This window comes from Thunnus maccoyii, chromosome 17, assembly GCF_910596095.1.
Source record: "Thunnus maccoyii chromosome 17, fThuMac1.1, whole genome shotgun sequence".
Lineage (NCBI taxonomy): Eukaryota > Metazoa > Chordata > Actinopteri > Scombriformes > Scombridae > Thunnus > Thunnus maccoyii.
In genome coordinates, this window is record NC_056549.1 from 22,994,598 (window position 1) to 23,009,003 (window position 14,406).

General features: G+C 38.0%; 1 protein-coding gene across 2 annotated transcripts; it reads left to right on the forward strand.

Moving 5' to 3' along the window:
• Positions 1–4,223: 4,223 nt before the first annotated feature.
• ak7a (adenylate kinase 7a) lies at positions 4,224–11,781 on the forward strand. Of its 2 annotated transcripts, none has more exons than XM_042389569.1 (18): positions 4,224–4,494; positions 4,584–4,733; positions 5,140–5,254; positions 5,979–6,073; positions 6,150–6,260; positions 6,421–6,504; positions 6,585–6,673; positions 6,764–6,854; positions 7,040–7,117; positions 7,501–7,650; positions 7,865–7,993; positions 8,196–8,301; positions 8,618–8,746; positions 8,833–8,898; positions 9,030–9,227; positions 9,808–10,025; positions 10,939–11,097; positions 11,206–11,781. In XM_042389569.1, the coding sequence occupies exons 1-18, from the start codon at positions 4,411–4,413 to the stop codon at positions 11,236–11,238; spliced, it is 2,085 nt and encodes a 694-aa protein (XP_042245503.1). In that variant the 5' UTR covers positions 4,224–4,410; the 3' UTR covers positions 11,239–11,781. The 2 variants fall into 2 exon arrangements, with proteins under 2 accessions (XP_042245503.1, XP_042245502.1); XM_042389568.1 differs by having other exon boundaries at positions 10,942–11,097.
• The last annotated feature ends 2,625 nt before the right edge of the window (positions 11,782–14,406 follow it).

Consider the following 14,406-nt stretch of genomic DNA (forward strand, 5'->3'; position numbering starts at 1 on the left):
AATTGCTTCACATTAGTGAGGAAAAAGCAGTGTCGCTCTGGCTGAAAATGGTTCTGTGTTTTGTCAACAGCTCCCTTCAAGTCAATGAAGCACCTTTTGGCAGAGCCCTCTCTTTATCACCAAGTCTTTATCAGGATAAAGCAGATTGCTCTTAAATGGGTCATGATTTTGAGGGATATTTGTCCTTATATGGGAATGTAGGAAGCACACGGTTTGTCTGTCTGGACAGCTGCCCCCCCCCATAACTCTCCTCCTCCTCCTCCTCCTCCTCCTCCTCCTCCCACACATACACACACATGTACACACTTCAGCTGTTAGCAACAATTGCTCTTTAACAGTCAATCCTCCTTAGGCAGTGGTTTGTTTACCATTTACACCATGTGTTTTTACAGAAGCTGGTGTATTTTGTACCACGTTTTCTGCACATTTGGCACATCAAATCTATTGCTTATTGAATCTTTTGGTTAAAACTTAAGACATTTTTCTATTTTTTCTTTTTAATCCACCTCATTACCTTCTATCACATCATTACACTACCACAAAGATAAATGTCCAAATGACGCAACCTTCAGACTATGAGATACTACAGATTGAAGTGTGTTTGCTTTTTAACAAGTTCCAATTTCTTTCTCTAGTTCTTTGAAAACCTTTGACACCTGTTGTCTGACTGCTCTATATCATAACAGCAGATGATTAATTATAAACTGTCACTGCAGAGGAGTGAATTTCACAAACAGTCAGTGACAGTGAACAATCTTGTTGAGCAGCGTTGTCCTTGGCACTAACAGGCGTCAACGTAATTTGCCACATGCCTGCTGTGAACAGCTGATGGATCAGCAGCATTTGACAAACTGCATGCTGGTTGACATGTTAATCAGAACAATCACATCAGAAGCCATTTTGCATTTGTAAATAATTACACAACGAGGATGAGAGGAGATATGAGAAATGTGACAGCAGTTATGACTCTTTAATGTATTTTAAGTCAAAATGCTGTCATCACCCCATGATTTTCGTCTTCTCTGGTTTGTTTGGATGAACTACTGTATCTGCTTTCTATAGAACCATCACATATAAAATGAATGTGTGAATACATTTTGTGAACAACCTGTATGTTGTAAAATACATTTAAATTAGTTGATTAATCAATTGATTAATGGACAGAAGATTAATCAATGATCCACACATTTTACAAGTTATTTATTAAAGCAAAATTGGCAAATATAAATAAACATTTCATAGACTAAATGATACATTGAAAGAATAATTGAGAACTTAATCCATGATGAAAATAATCATGATTTGCAGCCTTTTCCCAAAAAGTGACCCATTTGTAAAATGTCCTGTTGAAACTGATGAAATTCCTTTATATGCCCTGTTTTGAAACCACCTCTCAGAATTCCATGATATTCCAGGAATTCCAGGAATATCATTGCCTTGATGAAACAAATCCTATAATAGTCAGCTAAATGGTCAACACTGATCAAAAAACAACTAGTTACCAAACATTCAGAGGTTTACTATACATGGCAAGAACCAACCAAACATCCTCTGAGCAGCTTTCCTCGGTATCTCTGTGCTTTGAATATATGACAGGGTGTGTTTTACTGAGTGCTGAGACCTGTGTAGAGCAGACACCATCAAGCACTGCCAGCAGTTTCTCAGATAATGTCAGCTCTATAAATATATGGGGTGCTTTGAAAGTTTCCATGTCAGTGCTCCATTGTCTTGCACCATGAGGGGTCTGTGGTTTTAAATTTGCAGTTCATACAGGAGAATTACAGCAGCATTACAGGAATACTATAGTGACACTGTATAAAATAAGCACAATAAGGGATATACAGATATTACACAGAGTACACAAATTTCATATTTTAACTCCTTATATCATCCTTAATTTAGTAGGTATATCAAGACTGTAAATTGACAATCTAACTGTCACCCTTAATCTTCAATTAATGCCAGCATGGCAAGATGGTAAAACAAGATGGTAAGCCCAACTTTTCAATCTTGGAGTTCACATTAGACTCAGTATAAAGAGAGCGGAACAGGTGGACCCAAACGCAGGAGACTAGGCAGAGCAAAGCTGAAAAATAACTTCTTTATTCTACGTTGGTGCAGGCAAAGCAAAGTTGACAGAACAAACCAGAAACAGAAGTATACAGAACAAGACTGAACAAAGAGAACAGAGGATCCAACAAAACCTAACTGAAAACCAGGATTTAAATATAAATTAAACTGATGAGGGGATGAGATGCAGGTGAAACAGGAGAAAAAGAAAGGAGCTGATTGGCTGGGAAGACACAGGGAGCAGGCCAGGGCGAACGAGGCTTGATGCAGAGCAGGTGTGGAGCACAGGAACACAAAAGGGAAACTCAGAGCAAACAAAAAATAAAAAAGACCCAGAAAACACAATATAACCATGCACAAACCGTCCCAGAACTCACATGAACACAACTTAAATAAGTGCACAAGTCACATCGAGCACACGCAGCAAAATAAACTCCAGCATACATTGCTGTTGACAAAAACATGAATAAATCAGTCTGTCAAGCAGAGTGGTTTGCATATTAAGGCTGTTATAACAACGTAAATTGGACTAAAAGACAACTGCAGCTCTGAATAACATAACTAGTGTTTCAATTCACTTTAGCACTTAGTTCCTACAAGTCAATATAGCGAGCAACAGTATCTCAAGTGGTCCTTAAATATAAACTGCAACCTCTTATCTGTCCTTCTTCCCGCTCAGTCCAGTATTAAACAGGCAGAAAAGTCTGAGGGCATCTGGTGGACTGGTGGAGGGACACAGAACCAGACTTGGACAGAACCATGACATCAGAACATGATGTGCCACAGTGAATGAATGGTATTTACCATTTCTTAATAGAATCAATAAAGCACTCTATCTACTGATAAATGAATTAATGAAACCTAAGTCGATTATTGCATAATAGGTACAGTAAGTTATATAACTATCATCATAATCAGAACCAACAGGCTGGTTGTCCTTCCTTGACCTTTGTGCTTATTATGGTGGTGGAATGTAACTAGGTACATTTACTCAAGAACTGTACTCAAGTACAATTTTGAGATTCTGCTTTACTTGAGTATTTCCATTTTATACTTTATACCTCTACTCCACTAGATTTCAGCGGGAAACATTGTTGCCTACTTTTCATGGAATTACTGGTTACTTTACAGATTAAGATTTTACATACAAAACATCAGTGGTGGAAGAAGTATTCAGATCCTTTACTTAAGTAATAATAGAAATAGTCTAAAAATACTCCATTACAAGTCAAAGTCATTAAAAAAGTATGGCAGTATTATCAGCAAAATGTACTTACAGTGCCAAAAGTAAAAATACCCATTCTTCAGACTGGTTTCTTTAAGAGTGTTATAATATTATAGTATATTATGTTGTTTGTTTGTTTTTATCACTAAAAAATATACATAAGAGCATTTTAAGGTTGTAGTTCATCAATGTGGAGCCAATTTTAGATACTTTGGATAGATTACTAATAAAGTTACTGCATCATATTATACAGGTTTATCATATGTTTTTTCAACAACAACAACAACAACAACAACAACAACAATAATAATAATAACAATAATAATACATGTGTTTATATAACACCATTCACACACTAATGCAGCTCAAAGTGCACAACAAAATTTAAAAGAAAAGAGCGGACAATTTAAACAAAAGTGAGAATACTTAAATATATAATTTTATGTAAAATCTTTATCTGAAAAACAACTAGTGGCAAATACAAGTAGTGGATTAGGAAGTAGAATATTTCCCTCTGAAAAGTGGAGACGTACAAAGCAGCATAAAATGGAAATACTCAAGTTAAGTACAAGTACCTAAAAGACCAGCACTTGAATACATTTACTTAGTTGCATTTCACCACTGCAAAACATGTTATCAGTTTATAAAATATGACACATTTCATAGAACACTATCAAACAGTGGGCCTATATAAGCTAAATCATTTAAATCCAAGACATATTTGTAATAGGGTATTTTTAATGATCTGAATATTACCACTGGCCTTTACAAAAAAAAGTTGGTTCAGTCTGGACCAGGTCTGGACGAGAAAATATTAGTTCATATCTGTGGGACCATAAAGTGGGACTGATGATGTCTTTAACACGTTACGTGATGTGACGTGATGATTACGTTCCAACCGAATGGAGCATTTCATTGGCTGCGACCTTAGCAACCACAGGAGTCCATAGTAACGGAGAAGAACACAGCAAGGAATAAGTTCTGATGTTTTTTTAGCCACAAATCTGTCATTTCTACTAATGTACTTAGACTATTAGTATTACATTCACAGTTGTTATAGATTTAATCATTGCTACAAAAGCTCAAAGCATCACTGCAACCGTCATCTTTTTAAAATGGGAGACAAAAACCAACAAACCCGTCCCAAACGTATTTTTGTCAACGACGTCGACAGGTATTCCTCCAAGCACATCGCTAAGGTAAGGTAAAAAAAAAAAAAGTATATTGTTCGTTTAAACTGAGCGGTCTTTCGCCAGTTAACGCTAAAACTGCAGTTTGTCTTCCACAGTTTTTATCAACATGCGGAGAGACATCTGAAGATGCCGAAGCAGAGGAGCCGTCAGCCTCCCCTGGAGGTCAACCAGCTTTCCAAATAGTCGCGACTGTGTCCTCTTCCTCCACAGACGAGAGAGCAAGCTCTCTGCTAGAGCAATACACGGTGAGTCTAAGAGTAAAAAACTAGTATAAAACTATTAACAGTTAAGCTGTTTCTCTGCTGAACTGTAACAAACTCTGACAAACTGAACTATTAACCCACCACAGCGCCATAATATAACAATATAAGATTTAAGAAGGGGCTAGTCTGCAGAATAAGAACTTTTACGTCTGAATTCTTGAGTACTTTTACTTAAGTAAATATGTAATGTAATGTGTAATGTAAATATGTTTTACTTGTATTTAAGTATTTATAGTGTGGCATTGATACATTTACTTAAGTAAAGGGTCTGAATACTTTTTTTCACCACTCCGTACAGGGACTACAGTATAACAGAGTTATGTATGTCTATCTGTGGAAGATGCAAATAAAAGACAATGTTTAACAGGGTGTACAATGTTCTCTGCAGTCACCAACCCGAGATGAGCTTCTTCAGCACCTGCTGGAGTGTGATGTGGTGGTGTACAACATCTCAGAAAATGCAACACAACAGCAGATTGAAGAGGCAACATGGGCACTCACAGGTAAGGGAGTGAGGTCAGCTTATAACTTGGAGGCCTACATTTTATTTATAGAGTGCTTTTCAGGGCACTCAAACACACTTTACTTAAGCTAAAATGATCATAAAAACAACACACTAAAAACATATAGGCTAACACAACTTTAATCACACGTTAAAAGCAGTTGTGAAAAGGTGAGTTTTGATAAGTGATTTGAACATGGACAGATCGGTGCAGTTTCGGATGTGTTTGGGGAGAGAGTTCCAGATTGAGGGGGCAGCAATGGAGAAGGCTCTGTTGCCCCAGGTCTGGTGCTTGGTCCTGAGTGGTGGAAACAGGAGGTTGGCATCAGAGGAGCGAAGGCTGTGGGAGGGAGTGTGGTGGTGGAGTAGGTTGGTAAGGTAGGAGGGGGCCTGGTTATGGAGGCTTTGTGAGTGAGGAGAAGGACTTTGAATTGGAGCCGTTGTGGGACAGGGAGCCAGTGGAGGTTCTGGAGGACAGGGGCGATGTGGTCACAAGAGCGGGGGTGGGTGAGCAGTTGAGCAGCAGCCCTCTGGATGTACTGGAGTTTATTAAGTATGCCATAAAGAATGCAGTAGTCAATTGTGGATGTTATGAAAGCATGGATCAAAGTTTTGGGCACAGAGAAGGAGAGTGATGGGTGGAGCTCTGTTTTTTAGGTGGAAAAAAACAGTATTGCTGTTTCATGTATCCTCCCTGTACTTTTTTTCTTTTTTTTAATAAACAGCTCTTCAGGCTGAGATGGAGAACTTCAAGAGTCGGAAAATGTTCATCTTAGTCTCGACAGTGATGACGTGGGCCATGACCAAGCCACAAAATCCGGTAAGCCTGGAGAAAATTTTCGCTAATTGCCCAATGCATAAAGTTTCACTAGCATCATTACAGTTTCTCTCCTCAGGATGAAACAGATGTTCTGTTAACAGAAGAAGAGTACAGAAGAAGAAGGCCGCATCCCAGTTTCAGAAACCACAACAACCTGGAGAAACTTGTGCTCAAACTGGGCAGAGGTGTAAGTAGATTATTGTGATAAAAAATTCAATATACTCAAAAAATACTCCAACACTCCCAACTTCATCATTAGCAATATTAAAATGTTCAGAGAATACCAGCACCACAAAATGAGTTAAGCTGAATTTAGCTTCTGTTCTTTGATTTTTACAATCTTACAGAAAAAGGCCAAGCTTACTGGCTATGTTGTAACTGCTGGTCTTCAGTATGGAAAGGGAGAGAACCTCTTCCACTTCTTTTTCAAGGTAGATATTAACCTAATCAATGTGACACAGTATTTCTTTTTGTACTGTCTGTATAATTAGCATTTTGTATTTTCTAACAGGTGTCTTGGTTGATGCTGTATCCAAAAGTTCCTGTATTTGGAGAAGGCACAAATTTCATCCCCACGATTCACGTATATGACCTTGCAGGGTGATCTTGATTTACTGTACTTCGGCATATATAATTTGTTTGTTGAGACAATTAGTGCAGCGCTGGACTGACTGTGTGATCCGTTTTCAGGGTGATACAAAACATCATTCAACTCAAGCCAAAGTCAAAGTACATTCTTGCCGTCAACGATTCCAAGAACACTTTGGAGGAGATTGTAAAGGTAACCTCGTCATGAATAAGAATGTACATTAAAGTAGTAGTGTAGTAAAAATATTACTGTAGGGTACACTGGTGACTCTTTCTCTCCACATGTTTCTTATCACTCTACTGTGAACTAACAAGCAAAATGATAAAAAATAGAAAAAAAACCTGATAAATAACTCTCTCTGACACTTGACCCTTTAGATGATAAGCGATGTACTTGGGCCAGGGGAAATTAACAAAGTACCAGAACAGGAAGCCATCACCATGATCGCCTTTAAGGTGCAGTATGTGATTATTTTTTCTTATTTCATGTAACTTAGAATCTAGTCTGGGTTATCATTCATGAGTTTTTCCATGCCCAGTTAATATTTATCACTATGATCAAGCATCTCCAGGCTTCTTTTACAGACTCTTTTTTTTTTTTTAGTTAGAATACCCAACTGAGTTTTAGAGTACAGTCTAAACTATTCTGCTCAATCCATTTGCTAGATTTTATATCCAGGATGACAATGCTGGCTCTAGGCTCAGAGTTTTTCTCTGGCTTTGACTGAGAGTTGGTCAGGGCCACAAACATAAAATTGACTGGGTTGTCTGTGCTAGTCATGAAACTCTGCATGCTCTTGGCTCACTAAGGCAGACAAAGTTTGTGTTTCTCATCTCAGCCAGAGGAACTGGAATACCTAAGTATCAACCTCCGCCTGGATGCTTTTATTATAAAAGACTCCTTCAACCTCCGCTGGACGTCTGAAACTGGGATGGTTGAGAACATGGAGAGTATTGTGGAAGAATACAAAGACACCAGGCAGCTACTTGTAAGTGTTCAAGTCCATCAAATGAAGAATTGAATTGCTATTAGATACATATAAGCCTTAATAGCAGCCACTGTTACACTGGAAAACCTGTTCAGCAAGTCTGAAGGGCCAGAGTGTTCAAGAGATGTCCCAACACTGGTACACAATAAAAAAGGTCCCATGACTCATGAATTAAACCAGATATCCCCTTTTCCCATCTACTGTATGTCTGTAGCCAATTAGGATCTGCCTTGTTGGACCTCCAGCTGTGGGTAAAACCACTGTTGCAGAGAAGCTCTGTAAGCATTACCAAATACACCACATCATGATCAAAGAGGTCATTGAAGAAAAGACTGCACAACTGGTTAGTGAATGCAAAGATCTTCATTTGTCTCTCACTGCTGTAACATAACAAAAGGAAACATGCTGCCCTCTTGTGGAAATTAATTATCTTTTAAAACTAGATGCATTTCATATTTGGCTGTATTTTGAAATTTGCACGACATCTGTAATGTCATTTTTTCACATTTATTGTCCTTTTTTATGTTTCTCTCTATATGCTACAGAAGGAAATAGTGAATGGAGCTGACCCTGAATATGTCAGTGAAGAGGTGGTGGCTGCTGCACAGACACAACTGGAAAATATCAACAAAAGCATGGAAATGAATGCAGGTTAGATATAAACGCACAGAGTGGTGTTACCAGTCTCTCCTCATCTCGTCTGTTGTCTCCTCATACAAAATATATGTATATATGTACATATATGTTCTGTTGGTATTGTGCCAGACTCAAAAAACAACAAAGTAGAAATTTTATTTTGGTTCATTAACAGCATTTAAAAAGTTAAGTTATTACTCCATAAAATGTGTGAAGGAGACATGACCAGAAAAACTTAACCCATTTCTATAAGGTCATTTTACTAAGTTGAATTATTGATGGGTTGTTATTCCACAGAGTCTTTTAGTGTCTCACTATTTTGGTCCTTTAGGTCGACTCGCTGACCATCTAGTTTTTGACATTTTGCAAGAAAAGCTGAATTCAAAGCCATGTAGGAACCATGGATTTGTTCTCGATGGCTTCCCTAAGACTTATGAGCAAGCAAAGTTGATTTTCTCTGGTGAGTTTAATCCATTAATCTAATTGCAATATAATATTTAATAATATTTACTGCCCTAAAGTGTATGAACCGTTTTTATTGTTCAGATGAAGAAATGGAGAACCGAGATTTGATGTCCAGAACCCCTGTGTACAACAAGAAGATCACTCCAGGTTATTAATTTACTCATAATATTAATTCACCACAACAGTCTAACTAACTTACCAATACTCTCCTCATAATTAATAATACAAAACATTTTGGTTGAAGCATCATCTGATCACACTTGTTTTATGTTTTACAGAGCATGTATTTGCATTAAATGCCTCTGATGATTTCCTGACAAAAAGAGTACAAGGACTTCCACAGAGTGTGGCAGAGAAAATGCGCTACACCCAGGACGAGTTTATCTCTCGTCTGATGAGATACAAACAACTGAGTGACGCTGAGGAAACCCTGCTGGACTACTTTGATGAGCTTGAGATTCACCCAGAACATATTGGTAATGTCCTTAAAGCCATGATGTATATATCAGAGCAAAATGGGATTCAGACTGCAATAAAGAAACAATTTTATTATTACAAAATGCATAAATAGCAATGCACAAACACGATATTTAAAAGTATCTCAGATCTAGAAAATGAAATGAAAGGTAACAGTGTGATCGCTGAGAGTATTTGTGTGTTTAACAGTGCTTTGTTGTACATTTTACTGTGTGACTATGACAAATGTGAGGTTATTATTGCACTGGTGGTGTTGTTGGTCTTGAAATGACTTGACAAGATTTTCCATAAACCCCACTGCTTCATTTTTCAAAGACATTTTCTGTTGAAGATGATAAACTTGTTGTAAGTGATGTTTCTGACAGTATCTGGCGTATTAAGATTAAAGATTGGTGAAGATTCAGCACTGGTGGCCCTGGAAACACAGCCATCTTCCTTTTCTGTGTCATTAATCAATCTGAGTTTGTACCATAAGGCAATATGCAATTGCAAACGACATAAGATGCAGTTGAGAGATTTGTAGAAGCTGCCACTCTTAGCGATGGTTCTTTACAGTGAGTGTGTCTTGTTCCTCTCCAGAAGTCAACACAGATGATCCAGAGTACATAGACATTATGAACAAGATCACTGAGATGGTGGGGATTCCCAAGAACTACGGCCTCAGTCCAGAGGAGCAGGAGGAGGAGGACAGACGACAAGAGGAAGAGAGGAAGCAGAAACTGGCCACTGAAGCTGCTGAGAAGAAACGCAGGAATGAGGCTACACTAGCTGAAATGGCTGCTCAGTATGAGGAGTGGGTAAGAGAGATACATGTTGCATGATACAATCACAGATGGAAGTGATAAACTGATTGCCATGCGTCATTGGGATAGGTTACACAATACAGTACAAGAGAGAGGATGTGTAATCTAAGAAGAAGAAGAGATAGAATAGATGCATTCTTTACTGGAGTGGCTACTAACTGTGGTAGAAGTAGGTTTCTAGAATGAATTTATGCAAAAAAACAAAAACAAACAAACATACAAAAAAATGTACTCCACTGTGATGCAGTAAACTTTTGGGGCAAATCAATATTCAATTACATTCAGTTATATAAATGTGAAACGATGCAGGGTTTCAGGACCATATAAGTCAAAAACAACAAAATCTAAAACACAGAGAAAAATGCATATATAATATATAATATTAAAATATAACCCATATAGTAGGAACGAAACACATGAGAAAAAGATAAAACTGTACAGTATGTATGTGTGTGCTTATACATCAATAATTATGTATCAGTGTCCTGTGGAGGGAAGAAAAACTTTACTTTAAATTAATATATTCATTTCTACTCAATTATTCAGTTATTCTTATATTCATATGATCCCATAAGTTTATATAATGTTGATGTAAAGACGTTTCTGTTGTGATCAGGCTGTGATCAATGACTTATGTGAACACACATAAGCCATTGATGAAATTGAAAATAAAAAAAAAACTTGCTTTGGCCGTTTGATAAGTCAGTTTAATAAAAGCAAAGTAGGTGTTACTAATAACATTAACAATGGCTCTGTTATGTAACAGTGATCCAGCATGCAGAACACCAGGGCCCTGGAACTGAAACAGTTAGATTGAAGGCAACCATTATTTGTTATTGATTACACCTGTGCTTTTCCAACTGTGACATATCAACGTGTTGTCAGTTCTTTTATTATTCTTCATTAGCAGAAGAATTTGTCGGAGGTGAAGAGGCAGGAATACGAGCTGCTGGAAGCTCGCTGTCTTCCTCTGAGGAACTACCTGATGAAGTATGTGATGCCCTCGCTCACTGAGGCCATGTTAGAGTGCTGCAAGATCAAACCAGAGGACCCTGTCGACTTTTTGGTATCAATACACCTTCTTATATATTGTAGATCCTCAGCTGATGTTTAACCAAACCGGCTCTTTTAAACATCAGGGAATTGACGCAGCTGTTGTATTTTGTTTTCGCAGGCTGAACATCTTCTTCGAAACCAACAAGATTAAAAATCAATCACACGAAGACATGATCCAACACAAATATTGATTTCCAGCATTTGAGGCTGTTTTTATTCTACAGTAATTAACATATATCAAGAGATAATTGTACCAAACATTGTTATGTAAAATGAAAAGAGTGATGCATCAGTGTTACAGGCTTATAGTAAATATGAAGAAATGTAATCAGTAAAATTGATGCATTGTAGGTATACTGTGATTTAACAGAAACACATTTAACAAACTTCCTATACTAAAAACTACACTTTCAGTGTGAGAAACATATTTTTTAAATGTCACTTTGTGTGGGACTTGGCTGAGGATGCATGTCAGAGCTCTATAGTTAAGCCAGGTTTCCTCTCATTAGAGAATTTGACCTCTTAGGGCATCCATCTGGGTTATGACTCAGCACCCTGCTGTAGAGTCAGCGCTTCCTGGAAGAACCACACTCATACTGGTCTTATTCCAGCAAAGATGTAAACACAATGTGCACAAGCTCTTCTGTTGCAGGAGAGATTAACGAATAATAAATAAATATATTCAAATATGTAATGATGAATATGTTCCTTTCATGGATTAAATAAGAAAATCACTGTGGTTCCATATTTTATTCAAACTTATGATCCATACGTTTATGAGATTAATAAAAATAAAAAAGGTCAACAATTGTTTTACTTATGAAAGAGTCTAAGTCAGTCTAAGTACAAAACTTAAAAGCCTGCGTACATACATAACAATTATGTAAGGTAATGGGCTTTAATTGTGCATTCACTTACAGTAGTTATACAGTTTGAAATCTTTGTTTCAATCCAGTCATCTTTTTTTTTATTAAAGTCTGCTCTCTCAACACTGGGTGGTGCACAAATTCCTTCTATAAACTACACAGGAAAAAGAGAGACCAGCAGATGTTTTTTTAAACTGAGTACATTTTTCTCATCTTCAGTCAAAGGCATGACAGTGTTCTCTAAATAAAATGCATTGAGTTCCGAGTGTTTTGCACTGCTGTGCTAAGTAATTAGTCTGCTTGTGGAAAGGGCCTTTGTTCTGATATCGTTGTAAAGTTTTCATAAAATAGGAATGTGTCGCTCCAGTTGGTGAGGATATTAAAGTCAAACGGGTGTCTGGAATTTGCTTTGTAGCTTGTTCGTGACTGAGGAACTGAGCTTCTCCAGCTAATTAGATGCTGTCTGCAGGCTGCGTCGTATGGAAAATAAATCACAACATAATAGGAATACTTTCACAGTCATAGTTTGCACTAGACTTTTATTTTAGTAGATGGCATAGTTATTCGTAGCTGTCACAAAACATACTGCAAAACTGTATAATGGTTCTTTTGATAGCTTTGTACATTTTAATAACTCAAATAGTTATTCATACACATCTACACAAGACTCAAAGTCTGAGCTTCATCTCAGTTTTTCACAGAGAAAAAGGCGACACTAGACTGTAAAAGCAAACTGCTTTTATCTGGCTTTTACTGTACTCTTTACTATGTTGAATTATTTCTTGTTTCATTCGTTCGAGGCCAGAATAGCTGTGACCTAAAGCAGCAAAAGACACTGCACACCTGCGGCTCACCCACACAGGTGTTTTCACTTATTTTTCCTGATTAGACTTCTTCCCAGGACAGGGATAGGGTTGCATCTTTTAAGGCAGAATCATCTTACACTTTTATCATTTTTATTGATATATTGAGTTTAGTGACATCACATAATTCAAAGCTTGGCTCCGCTCACCTTGAACCTGATGCCACCCATGGCCGCTAGATGCTCCAACTGACCCTCATTCAAAAGGTGTCAACTTCTCTTTACAAATACTAAGTCAATCAGTTTTTTCAATGAGTCATTGTGGTCTCAGTTGCTAAATGTGGGCCCTCTAATTAGTGTGCTGGTGGTAATTTTAGAAATTATTGAGCCTTTAATAAGATTTGCTCTTCCCGGCTCCGGGACTCACTGAGTCGGGCTATTGTCACAATATTTCACTAAGTTTAATGTCACTTGATTAACATATCTGCTGTGTTAGCACAATTTAGCTAAAGTAGCTAACATTACACTAAGTGTGCACTGGTCGGAGGTTTTCCCAGTAAGCTAGCGTTAACTTCTGTCCGAGGCATAAAATGTATATATAGATGGACGTAGTGAGATGTGACATCACTCATTGGTTTGCATTGCAGTCATTGTGAAGCCCAGAGTCGCAGTTTATGGTCGGCACCATCTTTTCTATTTGGAGCCAGGACCTTCCAAATAAGGAGTGTGGCGTGTTGCCTTTCCCACTCTGGAAACACGCCCTGCTACCTCAGACCCAAGCTAATGCTAGCTTACTGGGAACACCAAGCAGTACACACTTGGCTAACTAGGCTAACATTAGCTACTTCAGCTAAATTGTGCTATCAAATATTGCGACAACAGTCTGACTCAGTGCGAGTCTCGGGGCCGGGGTGAGCAGCAGGTGAACCAGCTGCCAATCACAGCTGTCAATCAACACCCACACAGCAGACATCAAAGCTACCATAAGTCTTCAAATCTTATTAACAGAGCAATAATTTACAAATGACCACCAGCACACTTATTAGAGGGCCTGAATTAAGAGATTGAGACCATAATGACTTGTTAAAAAACATACTAATTTATTATTTCTGGAAAGAAGTTGATGCATTTTGAACAGGAGTCGGTTGGAGCATCTGGCAGCCGTCAGTGACATTGCACTTACTTCCGCACTGGCTTCAACCTCAAACCATGGTAATTGCCACTTTTACTTTTCAAGTAGTGGGGCATGTTTCCAGAGCATGAAAGGCAACACCCCACACTCCTTATTTGGAGGGTCCTGGCTCTAAACAGAAAAGATGGCACCAGCCATAAGCTGCAACTCTGGGCTTCAAACCAGCTCCAACGCAAACCAACAGGTGACATCACACCTCACTACGCCCATCTTTGTATAGAGTCTATGCTTTGAACAAATGACAAATTACTTTAAGAGACCAGTAATAGCAGTAATTCTTATAGTAATACCTGCTGTTTACCACCTGGTCAATAAGGTGAAGAGCGTGTTAACAATAGATTTTATGCAGTGTATGTGTGATAGAGGATAAAACATTGGCAAATGACGCTGTAATGTGCAGGAGGGCAAAAGGCCGACCCATTCAGCCAAAATAACAATGTTAGCAGTGACACTGAGAGC

Excerpts from the sequence above, each read along its gene's own strand:
- ak7a (XM_042389569.1), top strand. The coding sequence starts at position 4,411 with ATGGGAGACAAAAACCAACAAACCCGTCCCAAACGTATTTTTGTCAAC. Across the intron at positions 6,074-6,149 it reads TGACCAAGCCACAAAATCCG|GATGAAACAGATGTTCTGTT; the intron begins GTAAGCCTGGAG and ends TTCTCTCCTCAG. Across the intron at positions 7,651-7,864 it reads AAGACACCAGGCAGCTACTT|CCAATTAGGATCTGCCTTGT; the intron begins GTAAGTGTTCAA and ends GTATGTCTGTAG.